Source organism: Catharus ustulatus, chromosome 6 (genome assembly GCF_009819885.2).
Source record: "Catharus ustulatus isolate bCatUst1 chromosome 6, bCatUst1.pri.v2, whole genome shotgun sequence".
NCBI lineage: Eukaryota > Metazoa > Chordata > Aves > Passeriformes > Turdidae > Catharus > Catharus ustulatus.
In genome coordinates, this window is record NC_046226.1 from 2,145,704 (window position 1) to 2,168,881 (window position 23,178).

At 41.6% G+C, this 23,178-nt stretch overlaps 1 protein-coding gene across 10 annotated transcripts in view; it reads right to left on the bottom strand.

The window, feature by feature from the left end:
* Positions 1–118: 118 nt before the first annotated feature.
* NIN (ninein) overlaps positions 119–23,178 on the bottom strand; it is a 57,537-nt gene continuing 34,477 nt past the window's right edge. For 4 of the 10 annotated variants that reach the window (XM_033062698.2, XM_033062697.2, XM_033062699.2 and 1 more), the window contains exons 16-30: positions 22,544–23,070; positions 19,847–21,835; positions 18,554–18,679; positions 16,721–16,790; positions 15,796–16,011; positions 15,380–15,493; positions 14,018–14,140; positions 13,412–13,525; positions 12,388–12,534; positions 11,438–11,614; positions 10,799–10,948; positions 10,431–10,529; positions 7,561–7,731; positions 2,558–2,671; positions 119–1,979 (exon numbers count right to left, since the gene is read on the bottom strand). In XM_033062698.2, coding sequence (XP_032918589.1) covers positions 1,770–1,979; positions 2,558–2,671; positions 7,561–7,731; positions 10,431–10,529; positions 10,799–10,948; positions 11,438–11,614; positions 12,388–12,534; positions 13,412–13,525; positions 14,018–14,140; positions 15,380–15,493; positions 15,796–16,011; positions 16,721–16,790; positions 18,554–18,679; positions 19,847–21,835; positions 22,544–23,070 — 4,347 coding nt within the window. In that variant the 3' untranslated portion in view covers positions 119–1,769. The other 6 variants (XM_033062700.2, XM_033062702.2, XM_033062705.2 and 3 more) reach the window with 6 other exon arrangements.

A 23,178-nucleotide genomic window follows, 5' to 3' on the forward strand; every position in this document is an offset into this window, starting at 1 on the left:
AAGGAGGAGGAAAAAGGAGGAGGAAAAAGGAGGAGGAAAAAGGAGGAGGAAAAAGGAGGAGGAAAAAGGAGGAGGAAAAAGGAGGAGGAAAAAGGAGGAGGAAAAAGGAGGAGGAAAAAGGAGGAGGAAAAAGGAGGAGGAAAAAGGAGGAGGAAAAAGGAGGAGGAAAAAGGAGGAGGAAAAAGTAATTTCCAGTGTCTAGTTCAGACCACAAACCCTCCAAAACTGGAAAGTAACCCCAGAGACACAGAACATCCTCTCAGCCACATCATCAGTAAAACTCATTTTCCAGAGGCTCCCCCACAGCTTGCAGGCAGTGTTACCCCAGTTTTTGGAGGATTTTTGGCTCCTGACAGAATTATCAGTGGTCTCTGAGACAAAAAACCTCTTCCTCCCCCTCCTCAATCAAGTTTCAAGTTTTCCAGTATGGCCCCTGCCCCCAGTTTGATTTAATTGTGTCTCAACTGGTCTGAGGGAGGCAGCTTAACACACAGACCCTGCAGCAGGTTTATCTCCTCCAGCTGCTTCTGTCAAACCCCTCTGTCTTCAGGGTGTTCCCAAAAAATGTGATTTCTGCCCTGATCCAAGGGTGGTACCACCTCTCACCCCAAAGCTGGGTAAGGAGCACCCAGGTAATGCTCACCCAAATCCAGTTTGGTTTATCCTGCTTTCCCTAAGGTGTGTTGATCTCCTGCTGACATTAACACCACATTTATAGCTGAAGGAAGCTGTTATTCCCTGAGTTCTCCATAATTACACTGAATTGTTTCTTCACAACTAATGACAGATTCTGTACTAGGATTAACACAAAAGACAAGATTTTTCCAAATGATTCCTCAGGTCAGAGCAAATGCTGCATTCCTGGCAGAGCTCCATGTTTGGGAGGGTTCCAACAACAGCACCCCACTGCCAAAATCCTCCAAGTGCCCCTCTTCATTCTTCTGCCAGCTGTTTAATAAACACACTGCTTTACTGAATTTACAAAGCACATAAACAAAACTCCCATCTTTGCTTCTGCTGAGTGGCTCTTCCTTGGTTTCACTTATTTCCATCTACAAAAGCAATTCTACAATTCAGAGTTGTCTGGCAGCACAGCTTAAAAAAATAAGGAAATAATATTCTTTATTTGCTAGCTGGGAAATTTCTTCAGATAAAATACTGTCACACTTAGTTGGAGGCAGTAGTCTAGTTCTGTATTTTAAATAAATCTCTTTTTTTTTTTCTGAGCTTTGCAGACAAACAGCCATGAAGAACAACCCAGAATCCTAATGAATAATTGCTTTAGAGAAACCAAAATCAATTTACAGGACACAGCCCAAAGTCCTGCTTTCAGTAACATTTCTACTGACACTGTTGAAGACTGGCCCATCAGCATTTCTAAATTGGAACATGAAGTATTTTAGAAAGCTGAAAATATTGTTTTCAGTTCAACAGTTTGAGTTTGCTTTAGGCCTTTGCTTCAATCTAGATGATCCAGTACAGGAAATTCAGAATATGGATTTTAGATGAAAGCCAAGGCATCAAAATCAGTTAACCTAGAAAAACATAAATTTGGGATTTTTTTTTACAGATTGATGATTACTTTTAGGCAAAACTTAGCAGAAAACCAGTTTGGGAACCAACAAAACTCTCCTTTGGCAGTGTCCAGTTTGGGCATCAGCTCTGCATTTGTAACTCAAACTCATTCAGTAAAAAAAGGCAACGCAGTGAGAAGCTGAAACATTCCCATTTCAGTAAAGTGCACGGGGCTGTGACACACAACAGCTTTGCTATGACCTGATCTCTGCTGCTGGGCTGAAGGAGGGGGAGGCCAAGTTCTTCACTATCCTGTTGAGGTTGGCAATTTTCTCTTCCAGTAAATAATTTTTCCTCTCTGCCGTTTTCTGCCGCTGCTCCGTCACCTCCAGGGCCTTGAGCAGCTGCGCGTTCTCCACGTAGAGATCCTTGACCATGGCATCTGCCTTGGTGTTCTTGGACAGCTGGGGTGGGAGTGGGACACAGCACTCAGCAAATGACACCCAAAAACTCCACAGGGAGCTGAGTGTGTTCTTTATAACTCAAATATCAAAGGAAAACCCCATTTGTCACATTAAAAACCCAGTGAATGTTTTGAGACTGGAAAGATTTTCTAAGGAGACAGAGGGTTTCAAATTAACCTTGTCAGGTGAGTTCTGCTTTACAGCATTTATCCTCTAAAGATAAATTTAATGCACAACAGAATCCACAAGCCCACAGAGATACTCCCAAAAACCCCAAAACCACATCAAAAAAAGGATGAATTTGGGGCAGGAGGCATCAAAGAAATCAATGCTTGATTTTCTCCTCAAGAAATTATTTTTCCCTCAGTTGAAATTTGATTTTAGAAATTAATGAGTAGTGGATTCAGTCCCCAATTTGGAATTTTATGAAGTTTTGGGCAAATATGCTGTACTTGAGCACTGAAGCATTAAATAAAATTACTTTTAACTTTATTCTGAACAACACTTTGGCAGCTTTTGCCCGTTTAGGGGTTTACAGAAGGAATGGAGAAGGTTTGAGGAAGTCCAAGAACACTTACTTGTTCTTTCAGCTGATTTACTTTATCTTGGAGAAGCCTCTTCACAAGCCTTAATTTCTGCTCCACATCCATCATCCTCTCTTCCATCATTTTTAGAAGCTGCTCATGACCCCCCTGGAAAGCAACATTTATTGAAAAATCAGTTAAAAATCAGTTCCTATTCACCACTTTATGCTGAAGAAAATAGTTGGCTTTCCACACTTCAGTTTGATTTACAGGCAACTAAATTAATAAACTCAGAGCTGGAGAATTTCCTTTTCTTGTTCTTTGATGCTGCCAAATTTCCCATGAATGTGGGAAACAAAATTCCAATTTAGTCGTTTTAGAATAAAAATAAAGTGAAGTCATAAAGTCATGTTTGACAATTTAACTCCCCCAGGTCAGAGATCCCTTGAAATTGAGTAATATCCAAAAGAAATAGGATTCCAAATTTCATTTTCACATATTTTTAGATTAGTTTTCATAACCCTAAACTGACTTTCTTTTTTTCCTCAGCAAGGTGACAACTAAAACATCATAATTCTGTGTCATGAGACTGTTACACACACACTTAATTTTCCCAAATAAATAAGAAACATCAGGAATTACAAAAGAACTTGTTAAGATTTAGGAACTTTAGACACTAACTGCAGGAAAATTGAGACTTTATTTTAATTCTAGTTTGTTACTCAAATTCTAGGCAGTGATTTGAGGAGATAAACTCAGAAAAAAGCACCAACCCCAAATAAAACACCTTCAAACCCAAACCCATGGCACCTGTGGAGGAGGATAAATAAAAATCTGCTTCAGGTAAGGAATTCCTGATTTAAAACCCTACAAAATTAATGCCCTTGGGGAGGGGTGATTTAAACTCACTCAACATTTTATTTGTTGTAGCATCAGAAACTCAAATCTGTGCATGGTTATATGAAAATTCAATTTTTATGAAAAAGCTTACATTGGATTCACATAAACAGTTTTGCAGTGTGGGTGGAAAGGACATTTTTCTGAATTAATATTATTTAATTGGAATTCAAAACTCACTATTCCACTTCCCAGTGGTTGCAGAAGCCTTCAGTGAGTATTTATGAGGAAAAGAACAATTACAGAGGTCTCAATACCAGTGATCCCTGTTTTTTTTGCCTTTAATATTCTCACTTCACATTACTTCATGTTAAATGGGAGAAGTCAGCTCAGGCAGCAGCTTTAAGGTCATTAAAAATAGGAAAAAAAAATCTTTACAAGCAAAACAGCTGAAATGGATCATGGCTCCAACTAGAAAAATCACCTTAAAGAGGTTTTCCTGAACTAATAAAGGATTAAAATCCTAATTTCATCAAGTAGTTTGAGACAAAATAAAAACTATGGAATTTTACCCAATAAACAATAATTTCCCCTTTTTACTTCATGGCCACAGCAGTAGAAGATCTCACATTTTCTTAAATTTTCAGCTAAAGAAAAGCTGAGTTTCTGTACTCTACTACATCCCCACCAGAAATCTTTCCCAGAAGTCCTGATATAACAATTACCAAAGATAAATATTTTGTCTAAATCTTGTTTATTCTTGAAGTGGAAATTATTGATTTCCATGAAGACAAGAGACATTATGCTTAAAAAAAAAGATTTTATTTTTCATTTACATCAAAAAAAATCATCTTTCCCTGTTAAAAAGTTTGTACATCTTATACAAAAATGCAGTATAAATACCCCAGATTTTCTTCAAATCTCATATAAAATTAGGACCATTTGAGAAAAATAGGCTCTTTCCCATACTGAACAACTGCACATTTTAAATAACATAAATAAAACCCATTTGTAACAAATTTTAAAAAGCTTCTGAGCTTTCACAAAATAGCTTCTAGACAAATAAATAAGAAAATAACACTGCGGAGACTTTTTTTGCTGGTTTTTTAGGACAAGAAAGGGGAAAAAAAAGGGGGAAAAAATAGAATTTGATCCTCAAGTTTCTCAGCTTATGCCAGTTCTGTGTTTTTGTGTATTTATCATGGAAAAGGAATGGGATCAAAAGCAGCCAGAGGTGTCAGAGGTGCCCGATCCTCCGGTAGGAATCTGCATGCACTGCTCGCTGCTCCGGTAGCAAGGCCTAGAGAAAGAAGGCAAGTGGCAATACTTCACCCTGATATCCAGGTTTGTCTTCAAAACATGTACACAAAAATAAAAAATAAATCACCAATACAAGCAAAGCAAGCAACACAGGACAAAAAAAATACACACACACAGAAAAAACATTCAGGTTCGTCTTCAAAACATGTACACAAAAAAAAAATAATCACCAATACAAGCAAAGCAAGCAACAGGACAAAAAATAAAAATACACACACAGAAAAAACATGCAGAGTATCTTATATTTTATAGCTGTAAATGTGAGGATTAGCACTACACAGATTGAGGGAGCATTTTCTACATCTAAAGATTCAGCCATGGTTTTTAAAAGATCAGTGGCAGTAATTAAGTCAGCAAAGTTTTTTAGAGGAAATCCTCCTCTTTCTCTCTCAAAAAAATCTCATTTATAACATTAAAATCTCATGTCACATATATAAAACCTCACAGATTGCATTTGGGAAAAATGCAGCCAAAGTGGCCTTTCTTTGAAAACTTTGCATTTCTATCTCAAACCTTGTTGTTTTTCCCTCAGAGTGAACAAGCAGCTGGTCAGGGGTGATATTAAATTTGAAATAAAGAGCTGTACAAAGGGGGAATTGAGAAACTCGAATATTAATCAGTGCTAGGCAAACTTTGGGAAATATTGGGTAATTGAAAGGCTCCCAAATTTAGTTATTGGGAAAGGGATATGAGGTAATCACAGCAGAAACAGTCACTGGGAATTCAGAAGAGTCCAGACAGGTTAACACAGCAGAAACAGCTCAGGAGTTATTTAATTTAATTGATGAAATTTGTAACAGCAGCCTTTGGATGAAAATAACTCAGGACTGACTCTAAAATGAATGAAAAACCACACACAACCAGGATCAAAAAAGCAATGAGAACTGCAAAGCAGGAAAAACACAAAATAATTCCATTTAAAAAAAATTAGAGGGATAGCTTTGGATACCTCATTACACAGGATCTAAGAAAGCTGCAAAATGCAAAGCAGCAGCAGAACTAAATAATTAACTTTACACAGAAAGCATGGAGATAACCTGACCTTGTACTCACTGCTGAAAGGATGATGGAGAGGGATTAGCATGGAAGTTTTCAGGGTGCTAAAGGAGACATTAAAAGGGACATGAGCTCAACTAAATGTTAAACCCTAAAAATCAGGATGACAAAGAAAAATCAACAGAGATTCAAGCAGGGGGTGCTTACAGGAAGCAGCAAAGTGGAAACAAACAAATAAATCTGGCTTTGCTTATAACTGCAAGTTTTTAAAAATGGTTTGGAAAGTTATGTAGTAAAAAGGGGTGTTATAAACCAGAACATCCACTCATTTTAAGGGAAAAAAATTAAAGCATCAAGTGCATTAGTGCATTGACAGCAAATACTTGCAAAGCCTGCCTAAGTATTTTAAATTCACAAAGCTTTTCCAGGAAATGTAGGAGCAATTCATCTCTAGAACTGCAAGTTCCAGGATGTGACTCGTTTGCAGATTGTTCCAAAATCTGAATTACAGAGTCATCACTCCCGATGCAACCCCAGCACATTCACTTGCAGCTGCCACTGCTGCAATGTGGCTCTGATGGATTTTTAAATTCAGCTGCACATTTTCCTCCCCATGGTGTGGGACCAAGTACATCAGCCTGTGGTGATGCACTTCTGAAAAGGAACCTCACAATCAATTTATTTCTACTTAAACTGAAATGATTTGCTTTTATTTTTAAATATTTCTAAGAAGTATTTTGATTTTATGCCTTTCTTAAAAATTTACTCCAAGTTTTGGATACTTTAAAAACTGGTTACTGCTTATACTCTCTCCATAATACATTTTTTTTCTGGAATATCTGTTACCATGTTCAGAGATTTTTTAGCTTCAAATTCTTGATATTATTATTATTTTAAGGTGTTATTTTAAAAAATAACTGCAATCTAAATTTAAAATATGAGGGGTGTTTTCTTCCTGCTACCAGATGAATAAATAGCTAACAGTATTTTATCTAATTTATTTATCTAATCTAAGTATAAATCTACATAACTATCTAATCTAAAATAGATAAAACACTAAATACACATTTAGGTTACTCAGAGCTTTCTCTTTTCTCATAAAACAGAGTTGTAATTTTATTTTAAAGACCTTATTTGACCTGAGCCAAAGCTTTAGAGATTTACAGATCCAATTACTTTTTGAAGAAAAGGATCATTTGGCAATTTTTATGTGGCAGATGCAAACCTTTTTATTGCCTATAATTCAATTTTACAAAGTAAAAAATTAACACTAGAAGTGACTCTGCCCCATGTGGATGAATTCATCTTCCTTGGAATTGGTTTTCCCTCAGAAATGCCAATGGTGGAGTTTCTGTCTTGTCTCATGGCCAAATCAGGAAGATTAGACCTTAGAAAAAGAATTAATTTGTGTTCTCTAACAACTGACAGCTCCATGTGACAGCAACAGCCTGAATTAGGATTTTATGTGATGGATGCCTGTGTTATTTTAAAAATAATAATTCCAGATACAGTCATTGGGTAAAGAAACAAAAAAAAGCCCCTATAAACACTTAGTGCACATGGAGCAGGAGGAGAAAAGCCAGGTAAATATGGATGGGAGGGGTCTGAGCTCAAAGAAATTCAGAGGATTTCAGAAAGCAGCTGTGGCTCAGGCTAACCATGCTGATGGGAGTGGTTTGAGCTCAAAGAAATTCAGAAGATTTCAGAAAACAGCTGTGGCTCAGGCTAACCATGCTGAACAGCATTTCTTTCATACCCTTGCTGGCATGAAGTTTAATTTTTGAACTGGCATAAACAGAGAACGGATCTCACCAGAATAATAATAATTTAAAAAAACAACAAACCCAAGACAGCTAAATGAAATAATTTAAATATTTTTCACTTCTAAGGTGGGTGGGTCTTACCTGCTGCATGTTTGTCCCCGAGGGTCTGCTCTGGAGCTCTTCCTGGAGGTGCTGACTCCTCCTCTCTGCCTGGAGCAGCTGCTGTTGGAGCTGCAGGAATTGTTCCCTGGGCACCGTGGCACAGCCTTGCTGCTGGGAGCTCTGGCTACGCATCCCCCCGGACTGGAGCATCTGGGGAAGGAAAAATTCAACATTTCAGCCCCCTCCTCCCTCTGCCAGGGGTGCTCCAGGCAGCAGTTTGCTCTCAGATTTATGGTGGGCAAGAGAAACCAGCCTGGACTCGGTGACACAAGGTGAACAGGCAATTTTTTCCCAATTAAAAAAAAAAAATGGAATTTCACACAAAGGAAGCTGGGCTTTGATTCATCGTGTCAGGCCTGAATTTTTGAGGAATTCCTATCAAAGTTTAGTTGGTGAGCTTTCAGTAATAATTTCCCATTTTAAGGGGAAGGCTGAAGTTGTGCTGATTATTAGCTGTGCTGATTATTTCTAGTCTTTAGGACAGAGAGGGAACATTTACCTCTGCTATTATGTTCAGAATTCAATATTTAATACCCTCTAGATATTTCCTAATGTTCACTCCTAACTTAATGTGGAGATATTAAGAGCTGAGATAGTCATGTGAAATAATTTAGAATTTTTCCAGACTAAAGCAAAACCCAGGTAACTCACAGTTGGAAGAGTTAATGATATTAAAAAGGAGCAGAACTGAACAGTAAAAATCCCTGATGGTTCAGACAAACTCATTTGCAGCTGGAATTTGTGCAGCATTAATAATTTCTTCCCATAAAGATCCTGTGGGCTAAAAACCATTACCCTGTTCCTTTAGGAAAAGTGTATAAGAGTATCTTGGTGATTTTAGTTTTCCTTTCACAACTGGTAAAATTCTAAATTTGGATAATATTTCAGTTATTGACTTCATCTCCAACTGTGAATATTTTTCACAGTGCTGCAGCTTCTGGCTCTGTTACCATCCCTATCTCTGCTGGTGCAAGTAAACAGAAAATAGGTTTATAAACACCTCAAAATAAAACTATCTGTACTTTTTAAAGCTATTTAGGGGTTCTCTTTTCTGTAAAGGAGCTGTTCTTTTCCTGACAATATAACCAGTGAAAACAATGAGCTTTTGGGGGAATTTCTTTCAGGGCACCTGTCATGTTGTGAAGCACATGAATAACTAATGAGGAAACAGTCAATTAGTGTTAACAGCATCTTACAAATAAATCCTAATGAAACAACAATGAAAACAATATAGCCCTGCTGTATTCATCTGTGCAAGAAAATGGAACAATCATGAGCTTGCTAAACTACCAGGGTGATGCCAAGTGGGATCAGAAATTAATGAATTGAAGGGAACATTGGACAGTCTGGTGGAAAAGCATGCAGGCACCAGAGGTAAATGTGCAAACACCTTCAAGCCTCACAGTCAATGGGGGAGCAGGAAGCCACTTTTCATTCTCTCACTTCCAATTTTAATTCTTTTGGAAGATTTCTCCCCATTTTCATGGCACACAGAACCACACTGCACAAAACATTAACCACAAAGAACCTGGTGCAGCTGTCCAAAATTGACACAGAAATGAAGAGTGGCTTCTTTACTGAAGAGATGTATGGAATAAAAAGAAAAGAAATCCATAAAAAACAAATAAAGGAATGTTTTTTTCCATGCTATGAAGGTACATTAAAAATTATTGCTCTACCTTCGCACACTATTTCAGAGAGAGAACTGCCCCCTTCTCTGCTAGTTCCAACCACTGACTTCTAGCCAGGTTAGCCATGGACAAAAGGAGAACAGGCACAAAAGAGAGAGTTAGAAGTCACAAATCACTGAGTGAATGTTGCACACACCTGCTGGGAAAGGGTTACCAGGAGGAACAGAACCCTGCGTGTTTGAAATGCACATTTCAGGAGAAAACACAATCCCAGGCTCAGTGTTTATGGGTTCAAGTGTTTGGCATTTTTCCAAAGCTTAATTAAGACTATATAAATAAATTCACAGGGAATAGAAACAGTCTTTTCATTAACTTGTCAAAATCTCATCTCTCCTAATTAGGTTTTTACAGTTTTATTACTAATTACATAGGATTTCCAGCCTAATGGCTCCCATTGGAGGAAAAACATGAAGCCATTTATAAAGTGTGCATCTAGAAGATGCTCTGACTTATGGAACAAGTCAATTTTAGTATTTTGTTTTAATATGTTTTAAACTCAAATCCAGGACATCAAATTGAGGCAAGACTACTGAGAGAGAACTTGGAGGTCTGGGCTGACCTTATGGGACACACTAAACAAAATTAAAAGTTGCCCATTCCTAAACCAAGGACTCCTAAGTTTTGATATCCAGCATGATCCATCTCCAGCAGAACTTTTACAGCAGCTTTTGGAAGAATTTCCAGTGAAGTTTTCATTCATGCCTTTAAATTAACAGTAAGCTGTGTAAATTGGTATTTAATCATGATTTAGATAATATTAAGCTTTAATTCAGCAAATTATTCCCAGAGGAAATAAGAGCAGGTTTCTACACTAAGAGCAGCATCACACAAATATTAGACAGGAAATCTGAGGTGACAAGTTTTAGGAAGGAAGAGGGAAGTGTCAGCCTTGCCTCAAGTACAGAAACAAATTTCTTTGCTATTTGATTTTGTATCTGAAGCTGTATGTGAATTTTGACTGAACAAAACATGCTTCAGAGAGCAAGATGTTTGCCACACAACTTGCTCAGGAAAGATGAGGTTAAACACCAGGAGAGGTTAAGTCTTCTAGTTTCAATTAATTTTATCTGTTGCTACACATCTATAAGTTGTTTTCAAATGAAATAAATTCAGTAAAATAGTGATAAAGGCCCCCAGTCAACAATGATTGGAAAGTACCTCCATTAACTGCTCATCCAGCTTGACTTGCTTTTTTCTTAGCCCTTCATTTTCTGAGCTGGTTTCCAGTTCACGTTCAAGAGAATTCATCTGGCTGATCTGTCAGACACAAGAAGTTCCCTTAGGAAAGCAGCAATTTCAATTGATCTGCTTCCCCACCCATCAACCACTGAACACCAAGAGAGCTCAAATCTAAAAACCAGGAGTATTTGGACATTTGCTACAAGAGCTGTCTCTCAGCAGATGCACAGAGCCCTGGCAGCTCCTTCAGATTTGTGAGAGGCAAAGAGCACAAAATTCAGAGTAGAAGGAGAAAGTTCAGCTTATCCTCTGAGCTTCTGATTGGTGTGTTCACCACCCAAACTCACCTTCCTGTTTGCAGATGACAGCTCCTTCTGAAGCTGCTCACACTCCCTCTTCAAGCTCAGCTTCTCCTGCTCTATGGCTTTGACAATCCCTGACTGGCTTTGATGCTTTTGGTGCTTTAGGGAAAGGATTGTGGATTCCAGCTGGCGGATCTGAGGAGACCAGAGGGGAACAAATGTGAAAAGATGTTCCAGGTAATTCCATTTCATCTAAAATACCAGTTAATTTTGGACTCACAAAATGCTAGGATGGTTTAGGTTGGAAAGGACCTTAAATCCCATTCCATCCCCTGCCATGAGCAGGGACAGCTTCCACTATCCCAGGCTGCTCCAAATCCTTGCCTTGGACATTTCCAAAGATCAAGGGGCAGCCACAGCTTCTCTGGGCAACTCTGGGGTATTTCTGACATATTTGCTTTGATATCTTGACCTTCTTTCCCTTCATCCTCCCCATAATCCACTTAATACTGTGAGCCAAAAAATTGCAAAGAAGAATGTCAGGAACATTAAGAATCTTTTTGTTAATTTGGACTGATATCTTGGACAAGAATTACCAGGATTTTCTTTTAAAGACAAGAAATATCCTGAGAGTGTATTCAAAGCCTGGATTGTGATCTATGCAAAGTGACCTCTAAGAGTTACCTTTTCCCTGGAGTGAGCCAGGTCTGTTTTAGTGCTCTGCACTTCCCTCTGCAGCCTCTCGTTGTCCTGCCTGAGCAGCCTCTGCTCCTGCTCTGGCTGCTCCAGCTGGTCCCAGTGGATCAGTCCCTGCTGGTCCTGCAGCCCTGAGGGAGGCACAGCCACTTCCAGAACCCGGTTCTTAAGACAGACAGAATTGCAGGGTTAGGCCTTCAACAAAGAAGCAGACATTTGCTCTATTCAGGTGGGGTTTAGGTGGATTTTTCAGTAAGTGCAGGCTGCAAAGTTGCAGCATTCCCATCACCCTCCCAGCCCCACTCACTGTTTTCCCTTAAAAAAATCCAATGTGCAAATCCCAAATGCTTCCCTCTACTGAAATCGTGGATAATAGCTGGGAGCACAAGGAGTGCACTGAGTTCAGCAACACAAAAAAAGCAATTTATGCTCTCTTTAGAGGCAAACAGAACTCAGTATTATATATTATGCACTAATAGCTGTAATTTAGCTCCTGTTGTACAATTCTGAAACAGCCTCTTTTCCACGTGGACATTAAATATTCCTTAATTACATGGCAAACAAGCCAAATTAGGAACTGAATTCATAACAGCAATCCCAAGACTGCTGCCTGCAACCTCCTTCAGTTACAAATCCTCATTAGCTGAGAGGTTGGTATAATTCTGTACCTTTCAAACACGAGGTTGCACTGAAAATTAGATCCTCTGTCAATGATTGGTTTAGTTTTCATCGTTGATAGGTGCTAATTAATACATTGTCCACAGATTTGGAGGTTTTATTGGCAAAAGATTTCTTTTAGGGAAGAAAGGAGAGGGACTGATCACTGCCTGTCCACATCCAAATAAAATACAGTTCTAAAAAAATCAGCTTTAAACCTGCACATTATACCCAATACACAATAATTACAGCTAATTACTGAGATCCCTGAAGCTCTTCACCTTTTCACTGCTGTTCTGCAGCTGTTTGTGCAATGCCATCACTTCTTGTTTGAGAGTTTCCTTCTCCTGCTGTGTCCCCTGCAGGTCAGATTTCAGCTGGGACATCTGGAGGTTGGTGCTCTGCAGAGTTTCATTGAGGCTCTGAACCTGGAAAGAGCAGGAGCACAGCTTGGCTTTTGCTGGATCAAGATTCCTTGTGTGGATCAGGTATCCCAGGTATTTAGGATGGAAGTTTAAAAATGCTGATTTCCCCCTTTGAAAATATTAAATGGAGTTTATTGCTCTCTACAACTCCCTGATGGGAAGGTAGAGCTGAAGAGGTCAGGCTCTGCTCCCAGGAAACAAGGGACAGGATGAGGAAAAATCCTCAAGGTTGTGTCAGAGGAGGTTTAGATTGGATATTAGGGAAAAATTCCTCATGGAAAGGGTTTTTTGGTAGCTGTGTGGATGTGGCACTTGGGGACATGGGGCAGTGCTAGGGGAATGGCTGAACTCAATTTTAGAGCCATTTTCTATCCTCAAAACTCCAATTCCAAATGATTTTCCAACTTTCTGTTCCAAGCTTGCAGCCCCCACTTTGAATAGAGTCACAATGCTGCATTCACCAGAAACATCTTCCAGCCCTGAGCATTTAACTGTGATATGCTGGATAGAAACTTTCCCTTGAATTATTTATTCTTCCTGGCAGCCCATGGCCAAAGAGAAACTCCAGAAACACTCAGCCAAGCAGGGATGGGGAAGGATGAGCCTGCACCAGGACAGAGGAACAGCAGCAGAGTCTCTGCAGCATTTTAGGAATTACCAGGCAGAGGGGATTGGCAAAAGTAACTTATCTGTAGAGAGAAAATTATCTCATTGTGTTTAAGTTTTTTTTTTTTTGTCCTTTGAGAACATCACATTGAAAGCCCCTCAAAGCAGCCATTGAGCTGCATGGCATCAGAAGGGGGTTTTCATGAGGAAAAGCACTGCAAGAGATGATCAAAATGCTTTTATCCAGGGTGTAACATAAATCAGTGGTTCATACCTTGTCCTGGGAGAGGCTGAGCTGTGCTTTCAGTGCCTGACTCTGCTGCTCCCAGGATTTCTGCTCCTGCTTCAAGCTGCTGACTGCACTCTCCAAGCAGCTGGCTTGAGCTACCTGCAATGAGATTACATCAGGAATCCTCACTCTGGAATTTTTTTTTACTCAATTTGACTTCAAGGGTTACCCTAGAGGGAATTAAAACTAAGGAAGGAAGGAAAATGCAAAAAGCCCCTCAGCTCCCTGAATTTCCACACAATGGGATTATTATTTAAAGTGTGCACACTGCTCTGCTCCAGTTCAGAGTTACAGTAGGTTAGAGATGCAACAGAAGCCCAAGAACAAATCTTCCTTGTCCTGCAGTATTTATATCCAGGCCTCTCTTCCTTGCAATGTTTGGAATTTTCTACATAATCAAATTACAGTCAAGCTCCAGAATTTAAGCTTTCCTCTCTAAGACCAGCTAGGAAAAAAAATCCAGGCAGTGGCAATTAAGTTTTTATCTGGTTTGAGGGAAAAAAACACCCAGAGAATATTGTACAGGTTATGGTGATACAGATAATTTTAACAGCATTTTACAGCACATCTGGATTTGCAGCTCTTTCTTACCTTATCAATACATCTGTTCAGCTCCTCACTCAGGGCTTCCTTCTCTTTCTGCAGCTTTTCATTTTTGGTGACTAAACTTGAAACTTCGTTTTGAAGGTCAGCGAGATCAGGACATCTGGGCAGCTGTGGGAAACAAACCCCTCCCATTGCATTTCTGTGCTCTTGGAGAATTTGGCATGAAAATCATGGGATGCCCAAATGGTTTGGGTTGGAAGGGTCCTCTAAAGGTCATCAAATTCCAATCCCTCTGGAATAAGCAGGGACATCTTCCACTATCCCAGGCTGTTCCAAGCTGTCCTTGGCCACTTCCAGAGATCCAGGAGCAGCCACAAAATCTTTGAGCAGCTTTTGAGTGCCAGACCCTCCCCACCCTCACAGGGAAGGATTTTTCCACAATATCCCATCTAAATACTGTGGGTTAAAACACACCAAGGGAAAAATCACTGCACTGCTGACTTCCAATCCTTCTCCCAACTGAGCCAGTGCTTTATCACTGCTTTTCCTCATTCCATCTCCTGCCTGTAATTACACTCCAGCCACAATCCACTCATTTCTGAATAGGCCTCAGCTGCTTTTGCTTTTTAAGACCATTATCTGCCCTGAGCACTGGGTGCCTCAACTGAGTGTTTTACACTGTGCAGAAAATGACTTTGTAGAGCCTAATCAGGGAACTGACTCATTTGAAGCCTTCATTATCTGTGTTTATTAGCATATATTTACAGCCAATTGAACTGTGCTTGTACAGGAGATAACTGAGCTCTCCAGGAAATTATCCTCAAATGTTGTGAGACTGATATCTCCAAAGGGTTTAGCAACAGGAATTCTCCCTGACAGGACATGCTGGAAGAGCTCACTTCTCAAATGGAGCTAAAATGGGTTATCTCCAGTTACACAGGGAAATGTTCTCCTGTGGATCCCATTGCCCTTTCTATTCCTTAATTACAGTTTTAAATCTTGATCTTGACCAAAGTTTCTCTTAGGACACCCACTGCTCCCAAAAATCTTTTGGCAAAGTCTAAGTGAACCCAACCTTATTTAAGGCATTGTGCTGGAAACTGTTTCAAGAGGAGTTGCATTATTCCCTTACTTTTATGACCTTTGTTTAAAGAAAGAAATTATTTCCACCTCTTAATTTTCATCCATTAAGAGATGCTGAAAATTAATCTGATGGCACTCAAAGATAATCCCAGAAGTGTTTGGGCTGGAAGGGACCTTTAAAGGTCATCAAGTTCCAATCTCTCTGGAATTAGCAGGGACACCTCCCACTATCCCAGGTTGCTCCAAACCCCACCAAACTTGGCCTTGGACATTTCCAGGGATCCAGGGCCAGCCACAGCTCCCCTGGGCCATAGGATGCCATACCTGTTTTGTCTTCTCCAGCTCCTGCTTGAGGATGTGGTTCTCCTGCTCCAGGAGATGAGCTTGAACCTTCATTTTTGACACTTCCATCTCCAAAGACGACACCATATTTGATGACTGCAAAAAACAGAAGGCTCAGATTTCAATTTAGGGACTCACAGAGCACCAAAGTTTAAGCAGAGGAGGCTGCAGCCACTGGACAGAGCTGAGATGGCACTGGATGAACAACAGCCATGCTGGAAAGTGCAGGGAAATATTTGCCATCACTAAGCTGTGTTTTCAAGACAAACCTGCACATTTCTCCCTCCTGGCTGCTGCTGTGTTTAAGCCAGCACTTAGCAAAGCTCAGCTTTGAAATCCCATGCACATCCCAGGAGAGGGATGCCAATTCCAAAATCCCTGAAGTCCAAATCCTGTACCTCTAGTTTGGAGTTTTCCAGCTCCTCTTTCAGCAGCAGCCTCTCCTTTTCCCATTCTTCCAGGGTACACTTCCCCTCTTCCTTTTCCTTTTGCTCAAGCACCTTTGCCAGCTGTTGATTGAGATCCTGCACATCTGCTTGGTTTTTGGAGTTCCTCTGGCTGAGTTCTGTGTTTTCAGAGTCCAGCTGTTGGTTCCTGGTCTTCAGATCTGCCACCTGAGTGGGGACAGCAGTGATTTTAGACTGGAAATGAGATTTTGGATATTTCCTTCCTATTAAGGTGATTGAAGATCTGACAAGTCTCACTCTGACAGCAACTCCAAACAAATAATTTGTCATAATTTGCCTTAATTACACCAGTCATCATCAGCCACCCAGCACAGCACCCTTTACCATGCCAGTGTGGATTTTGGGGCTTATCCCAATAGATTATTCTGAGCAAGTATTTTCCTAAGCAATGACATGGATAAAATAACCAAGATGACATGGATGTAAAAGGTAATTAACCCTTCTATTTCACCCATTAGAACAAGCCACTCCTAAAATAAAAGCAGCAGCCACAAGGATACAACTGGATTCCTAGACCCAGCCAGCTGGGAAAAGAGTAGAGGTTGAATCTCTATTTCCTATGCAGATAATTGCACAAAACTACTAAACAAAAGATTTAAAGTTTGTATTTCTATTAAATAAACATTCCAAATTGATGTGGAAAGTGCTCTCAAACCTGTAAACTGGACAATCACAGCTTTTGTCTTATAAGCAGGTCAAGCAAGCCTCAAATCAATCCCAAAGAGGCAATAAAACAGTTATCAAAATGTTTTAATTTATAAAATGCTCATCTTCTGCTGCCTTTGTGCCTATCCAAGGAACAGCTTTGATGCAGTGATGATTTCTACAGAGAAGGTTCTGGGCTCAGGGCACACACCTGCTTTTTCAGGTTGTCAACCAGCTTCTGCACAGCCACTTTCTCCTTTCTCACAGCCTCTATCTTCTGCCTGTGGAGAAATGAAAGCTCATTAACACTAAAATCAATTATCAATAAAAACAACTGCAAGATTGCATGGGAGGACATCACCAAATTGTGCCAGGGGAAGTTTAGATTGGATATTAGGAAAGATTTCTTCACTGCTCAGGGATTTAAAATCCATGTGATGTGGCACTTGGGGACATGGGGCAGGGGTGGCCTTGGCAGTGCTGGGGGAATGGTTGGACTTTATGATCTTGGAGGTCTTTTCTAACCTTAATGATTTCAAAAATTAGCTGTTTTTAAAAATGGTAACTGTGGATAGTTATTTATTTATTGCTCAGCATCCCTGTTCTGCATTAACTTGGCAAGTGCTCAACATCTCAAGGTGCCCCAAGTGGGACTTTGCTAGAGGGGAAGAATAATCCCAGGATCAAGGATGGTTCTGCACTTGCCAAAGACCCAGCCACTGGAATAATCTGTCAGATGAGCCTCTCTCCCCCTGCCTTTGCTGAAGCACAAATAATTGCATCAGGTCAGCCCCTAAGCCTGTCCTGTGCTCGTGTGTGTTACTGGGTCACCTCAATGCCTACAGCTAAACCCCTGCCTGGCTCTGGGGATGGGCAGGGAAAAGGATAAGGAATAACCTGTCAACCTGCTGGGTTTCCAACAGCAGCATGAAATAACCCATTTTGGATTTGTACTGCACCAAACACATGAGGAGCAGTACAGTAAATTCATGATTATAAGCCGCACATTACAGTACAGGATGTGATCAAAGGTGTCTGTTCTATCACCATCTGCTGAGGGTGGGGCAGTGATCCTGATCTCTGTGGGAGATATTCTGCTAATGGGCATCCATTGAAACCAGCTGGGGCAGTGTTCTTTATCTCATGGGATATCTCCTGTTCATGGCCATGGTTTATAAACCAGCTGGGGCAGTGTTCTTTATCTCATGGGATATCTCCTGTTCATGGCCATGGTTTATAAACCAGCTGGGGCAGTGTTCTTTATCTTTTCACAGCCCATCCTTCCTCCAGCCAGTCATTTTCTGCTCATGGCCATTGAGTCCCACTGTGGCACTGATAAAATTACTGCATCCCATTGGGAGTTGCTCCAGCCAGGGGGAAGAGCCCAACATTCCTTACCAAGATAAAAACAGAGGCTTTGGGACACTAAGGGAGCCCCTTTCTCCACTGGACTCCAGAGGAAAACCGGATTTCTCCACATCCCCACTGGAGCTCCGGAGGGAAACTGCACCTTGTACAGGAGCACTGCTCCAACTGAGCCACATCTGTCACTGCAGGAGGATGCAGCCACCATGGGATGGGACTGCTGCCAACACCCTGCCTGACGGGTGTCAGGCTGTACTCTGACTGTGTCAGGGTTTGGGGTTTGTTCTTTGTAGTGCTGTATTTCTATTTTAATTTCCCTAGTAAAGAACTGTTATTCCTATTCCCATATCTTTGCCTGAGAGCCCCTCGATTTCAAAATTATAATAATTTGGAGGGAGGGGGTTTACATTCTCCATTTCAAAGAGAAGTTCCTGCCTTTCTCAGCACACACCTGTCCTCCAAACTAAAACAGCAACTTTTTGTTTTGTCCATATATAAGCCACACGTGATTACAAGCCGCACTTTGGGTTCAGACCAAAATTTTAGTCAAAATGGTGCAGCTTATAATGGTGAAATTACTGTACATGCTTCCCTTGGAGAGAAGGAATGAACTCATTGTGGCTGAGCCCCAGCAACAGCCTGAAGGCATCACAGGGCACATTCCCCATGGAATTCTCACCACATTTCCTCCCTGGATCCGTTCAGCTCCCTCAGTTTCAGGCTGGAAGCGCTCCCTTCCTCATTTAACAAAGTCACTTCATTTTTCAGGACAGCGTTTTCCTCGCGGAGCTTCTCGGCCTCACACCTGTGGCAGACACAGGAGACAAGTGAGAACAGCTCCTGTAGGACACCCAGAGAGGGAAAAAATCCTACAAGTCAGAGCTACCTGTAATGCTACAAAAACAAAGCTACAATTGCCTTGTTCTGTGTATAAATGGTGTATTTATATTTTACATTAATTCAGCAGGAGGGTTTCCCAGTGTGTTCAAAAAACCCCAAATTTTTTACAACAAACTTTTAAAAATAAAACCTGGGATTTTGGGGCATGTTTTTTGAGCAGCTAAAATGAGTTAAAATTTTAATTTTCACACTAATATTCTACATATCTTTCAGCCCCTTAAGCTACAAATAACTGAACACCTCAATATTGCCAGGAGAGTGAGCTGTTTCCCCAACTGGAATTCAGAATTCTGGGAACAACATGGTTGGAAATTGTCTTTTCTGTCCTCAGGAGACTGCACAGAAATAACTTAGCCATGGTGGGACACCTGAAAGAACAATTTCCTGCAGGAAGCTGGTGCTGAACAATAATTAAACCACTTGTAGCCACTCTATCCATAAAAAAAAAAAAAATCCTTGCTGGAATACAGCAGTTAAAAATAAGTAGGTAAAACCTATGATGAATATAATATAATGAATATATGTTTTATAACTGTATTTACCATATATCACACTCCTGAGGGGTTCCTAACTGGAAAAAAAGTCCCTATAATTCTCTAATATTAATCTAAATGTTGAGAAAAATAGAAGCACTTTTAGAATTTCAAATTACCATAATTCTACAGCATTCGCCAAAATACTGAGGCACAAACAGGAGCAATTTTAGCCTTGCGAGCAACATTCAGCTCTAGAAGGGAACAAACTGAGTGAAGTGAATATTAGTAAAAGCTACAAAGCACTCTGGAAGTGTTACCATGGATTTTGGACATGGAAATAAAATGAGTTTGTGCTGGAGGACGAGCTACACACGGTGACGGTGACATCCACACACAGGACAGCTGGCAGGTGCTCCTGCTTAGGAGAGCAGTAAGTCACACACAGTTATTTATTCCAGTGGTCTTTATCCATGATTAGAGGAGTTAGGAGTCCATGGCACTGTTTGCTACTCAGAGTTAAACCAGAGTTAAACTAGGGTGGTTAAAGGAGCAGCCAAGGCAGCGCTGGGTTAGTGGCTAACGCCGCGTTACGTTACCTCAGCAGGTCAACCTTCTGCTGCAGCTCAGTGCACGTGCTCTGCAAGCCCTGGGTCACTCTGGCCTTCCTCTGCTCTGCCTCTGGGTGAGCCAGAGCTTTCTGCTTCACCTCTGTGCTGGGCTCCCTCATTCCTGCTTGTCCCGCTTCTTTCCCGGCGCTGTCGCGTTGGGAATTCTTGTCCTGCTGGCCCATAAATGCACTGGGGTGTTCTGCCAGCTTCCCACCTCTCGTGTCACTGGGCACATCTGAGTTTCCATGGTCTTGGACATCTTCCAGTTCTTTGACATCTTCCAATTCTTTAACTTCCATGAGCAATTTGGTGTTTTCCTCTTCAAACTTGATGCTTTCCACCTCATTTTCTTCTTGTTCACCATGAAGCCTTCTCAGCCTACGCAGGTTGTCTTCCAGCACTTCATTTTTTTCAATTAACTGCATCACTTCAGCTTTCAGATCCTCATTTTCTATCTGAATTTCTTCTTGCAGTGACAGAAGTTCAGCCTGTGCCATGGATCTGTCTTGCAGCTCTTCCATCCTTTTCCAGAGCTGAGCTATCACACTCTTCAGGTCACCATTTGCTGCCCCAGGAGTGTGATCCAGCAGGAGAGAGGCTTCACTCAGTTCTTCAGCCCTCTCCAGCTCCACCTGCATCTTCAAAGCATCACAAACAAACCCTTCATTTTTTCTGTGATTTACCAGAGGAACTTTCTGTTGTTTGACACCGTTTTGTAGCGTTTTTGGCCTGGGAGCTTTCTCCAGATCTCTCTTTTTTGGCAGCACCCAAGAAAGGTTCTTGTCACAATCCTGGCTGCCATCAGCATCCAGAGCTGTTTGACTTCCCTGGAGCCAACACCCCTGTGCTTCAGGGGGGCCACCAGCTCTGGCCTTCACACATCCCTCCTCCAAATCCCAATCCATTTCTGACATTTCTTCCAGGTCTGTAGTATCAGCCTCTAGAGGTGGAAGGACACTGAAATCTGCTCCCATGGCTGCATCTTGACAATCACTGGGCAGCCCTTCAAAACTGGGATCCATTTCCTCTGCTTCTGAGCCAGAGTGGGAGCAGCTGGGACTGGGAGGTGGCAGAAGCTCCTGCTCTGCTGCTTCCAGCCGGTGCTGCAGCCTCAGGATCTGGGCAGCCATCCTGACATTCTCCTTCACTGCCTGCTCATGTACCCTCTGCAGGTTTTGGAGAACATCCCCATCATCCCCCAGAGGAGCTGCAGCAGGAAAAGCAGCAATCTGGCTCTTGGCTTTTGCATACTCACTCTCCAGGACCCTGTAATGGCTCTGCAGGGCAGAAAAGCTCCGTGTTTCCCACTGCAATTTCTGTATTTTCCCTCGGAGGTCTGAGATTTCCAAACCCATCTCAGTCTTTTCTGTCTCTGCCCTTTCACAAATGTCTCTGTTTAAAGTCTCCAAAGCAAGAAGTTTGGAATTGAGCTCTTCTTTCTCTCTCTTATACTCACTGTCCAGTCTCTCCAGCCTTTCCCTAACCAGTTTCCCATTTTGCTCCACTGTTGATATATGTTCATCCTTCTCCTTTAGCTCTTTTTCATGGTCATTTTGGAGCTGGCTTATTTTCTCATTCATCTTTTCCTCCTGCTCCTGGGCAGCATTCCTTAGCTCTCTCAGCTCCTTCTCCAGCTGCTCCCTCTCACACACCAGCTTGTTCACTTCTTCCTTGAAATTCTTCTCCAGGAGATCCTTCTCCTGGCTCAGGGCAGAACAAACAGCCTTCTCACTTGCCAAGCTTTCCTTCAGCTGCTCGTGGGCTTCAGCAACCTCCTGAGCAATTTCATCCCTCTCAAACTCCCACTGGGATTTCTCCTCTCTCTGCTGCTCAGCAAGTTCCTGCAGCTCTCGCTGGTAACGTCCTTCCAGACTCTGGAGGGTTTCTTCATATTTATTCACAAGTGTTTGTGTGTCCACAGAAAACTGAGTTTGTGCATGAGATGCTCTTCTGTTATAGTCACTTGCCATTTTTTTCCTAGACATGGTTAACATAAGATATTACTAAACTACCTCAGAGATTTAAGTTGCTTTTTAGGTTGAATAAAACAAGTTGGAATTTTTAATTTTTTTTTCACTGACTATTGGATGGGCGTTTCTGGGAGCTGTAAGTTAAATTTGAGGCAATTGGATGAAACTTTAAAAGAAAAACTGCCTTGGAAAAGTGCAACAACTCATGAAATGTCCTCAGAAAAGGTTTCATGTGCAGTATGTGCCCTTCAGTCCCTGTGCTCAGATTTTGGGGGGGCAGATGCTCTCGCCCCCATCATCCCAGGGTGGCTTCAGTTTCTTTTGACACTCCATGTTGGCTAAAAGCACTTCCCAGCCACCCCTTTCCTTCTTCAGCAAAGAACTCAGAAAACCCAGGAGTTTTAAAAGGACCAAGCAGGGATTTGTGGAGCACAGGAATGCTGAGCAGAGCTCCAGTTAATCACACCTGGTTATGCTTTAACACTGCTGTTGCCTCTGGGTGAGCTAAAAATGAATCTAAACATCTGCTTGAGAAAGGTCAGAAGAGAAAAAACCCTGGAGAGCAGCCCAGTGCTGTGGGACAGAGCAGGAACAGCCCTGGACAATCAGCACACTTGGAATTCCCCAGCAGGGAACCTGCTCTGGGCTCACCCTGGCCACCACTGTCCCCACAGAGGGGACACTCAAGGTGACATTCACTCAAAGTGACACTCACCTTTCCTCCTCCAGCTCCTGCTGGTGTTTCCTCAGCAGATTTTCCTGGAGCTCCTCCTTCTCCAGGGCATGCACCTCCTCCAGCCTCTTCACCTGCTCGTGGAAGCCCCGTTCCAGCTCCCCCTTCTCCTCCTGCAGCGTCTGCACCAGAACTCGCATCTTTTCTTCCACCCACACACTGTTCTGGATCAGCTCCTCCCTTTCTTGCCTGAACTTCTCATTCACCTGCTCCAGTCTGGCCCTGACATCATCTTCATGCTCCTGCCTCAGCAGTTCCTGCAGATTGGCTTTCTCCTCATCGAAATGCATCTGTAATTTGTTTTTCTCCTCGTTGTATTTACAGTCGAGCTTTTCCTGCTGCTCTCTGAGCTCTGCTGCCTCTCCCTGCAGCTCTGCTATTTGATTTTTAAGGCCAGTGATTTGCTTTTCCATGCCATTCATCTCCTCAGCATACTTCTGCCTCATATCCTCTTGCTCCTTTTCCCAGTGGGTTTTTGTCTCATCCAGCTGCTTTTCATAATGGCTCACCTACAGAAGGGAAAACAGGATGGATTCATTCATTTCCCACAGAATGTTCTACAGGGATGCTCTCCTCAATATTTCCATCTAGTTTTATATATTCATCCCACTGAATAT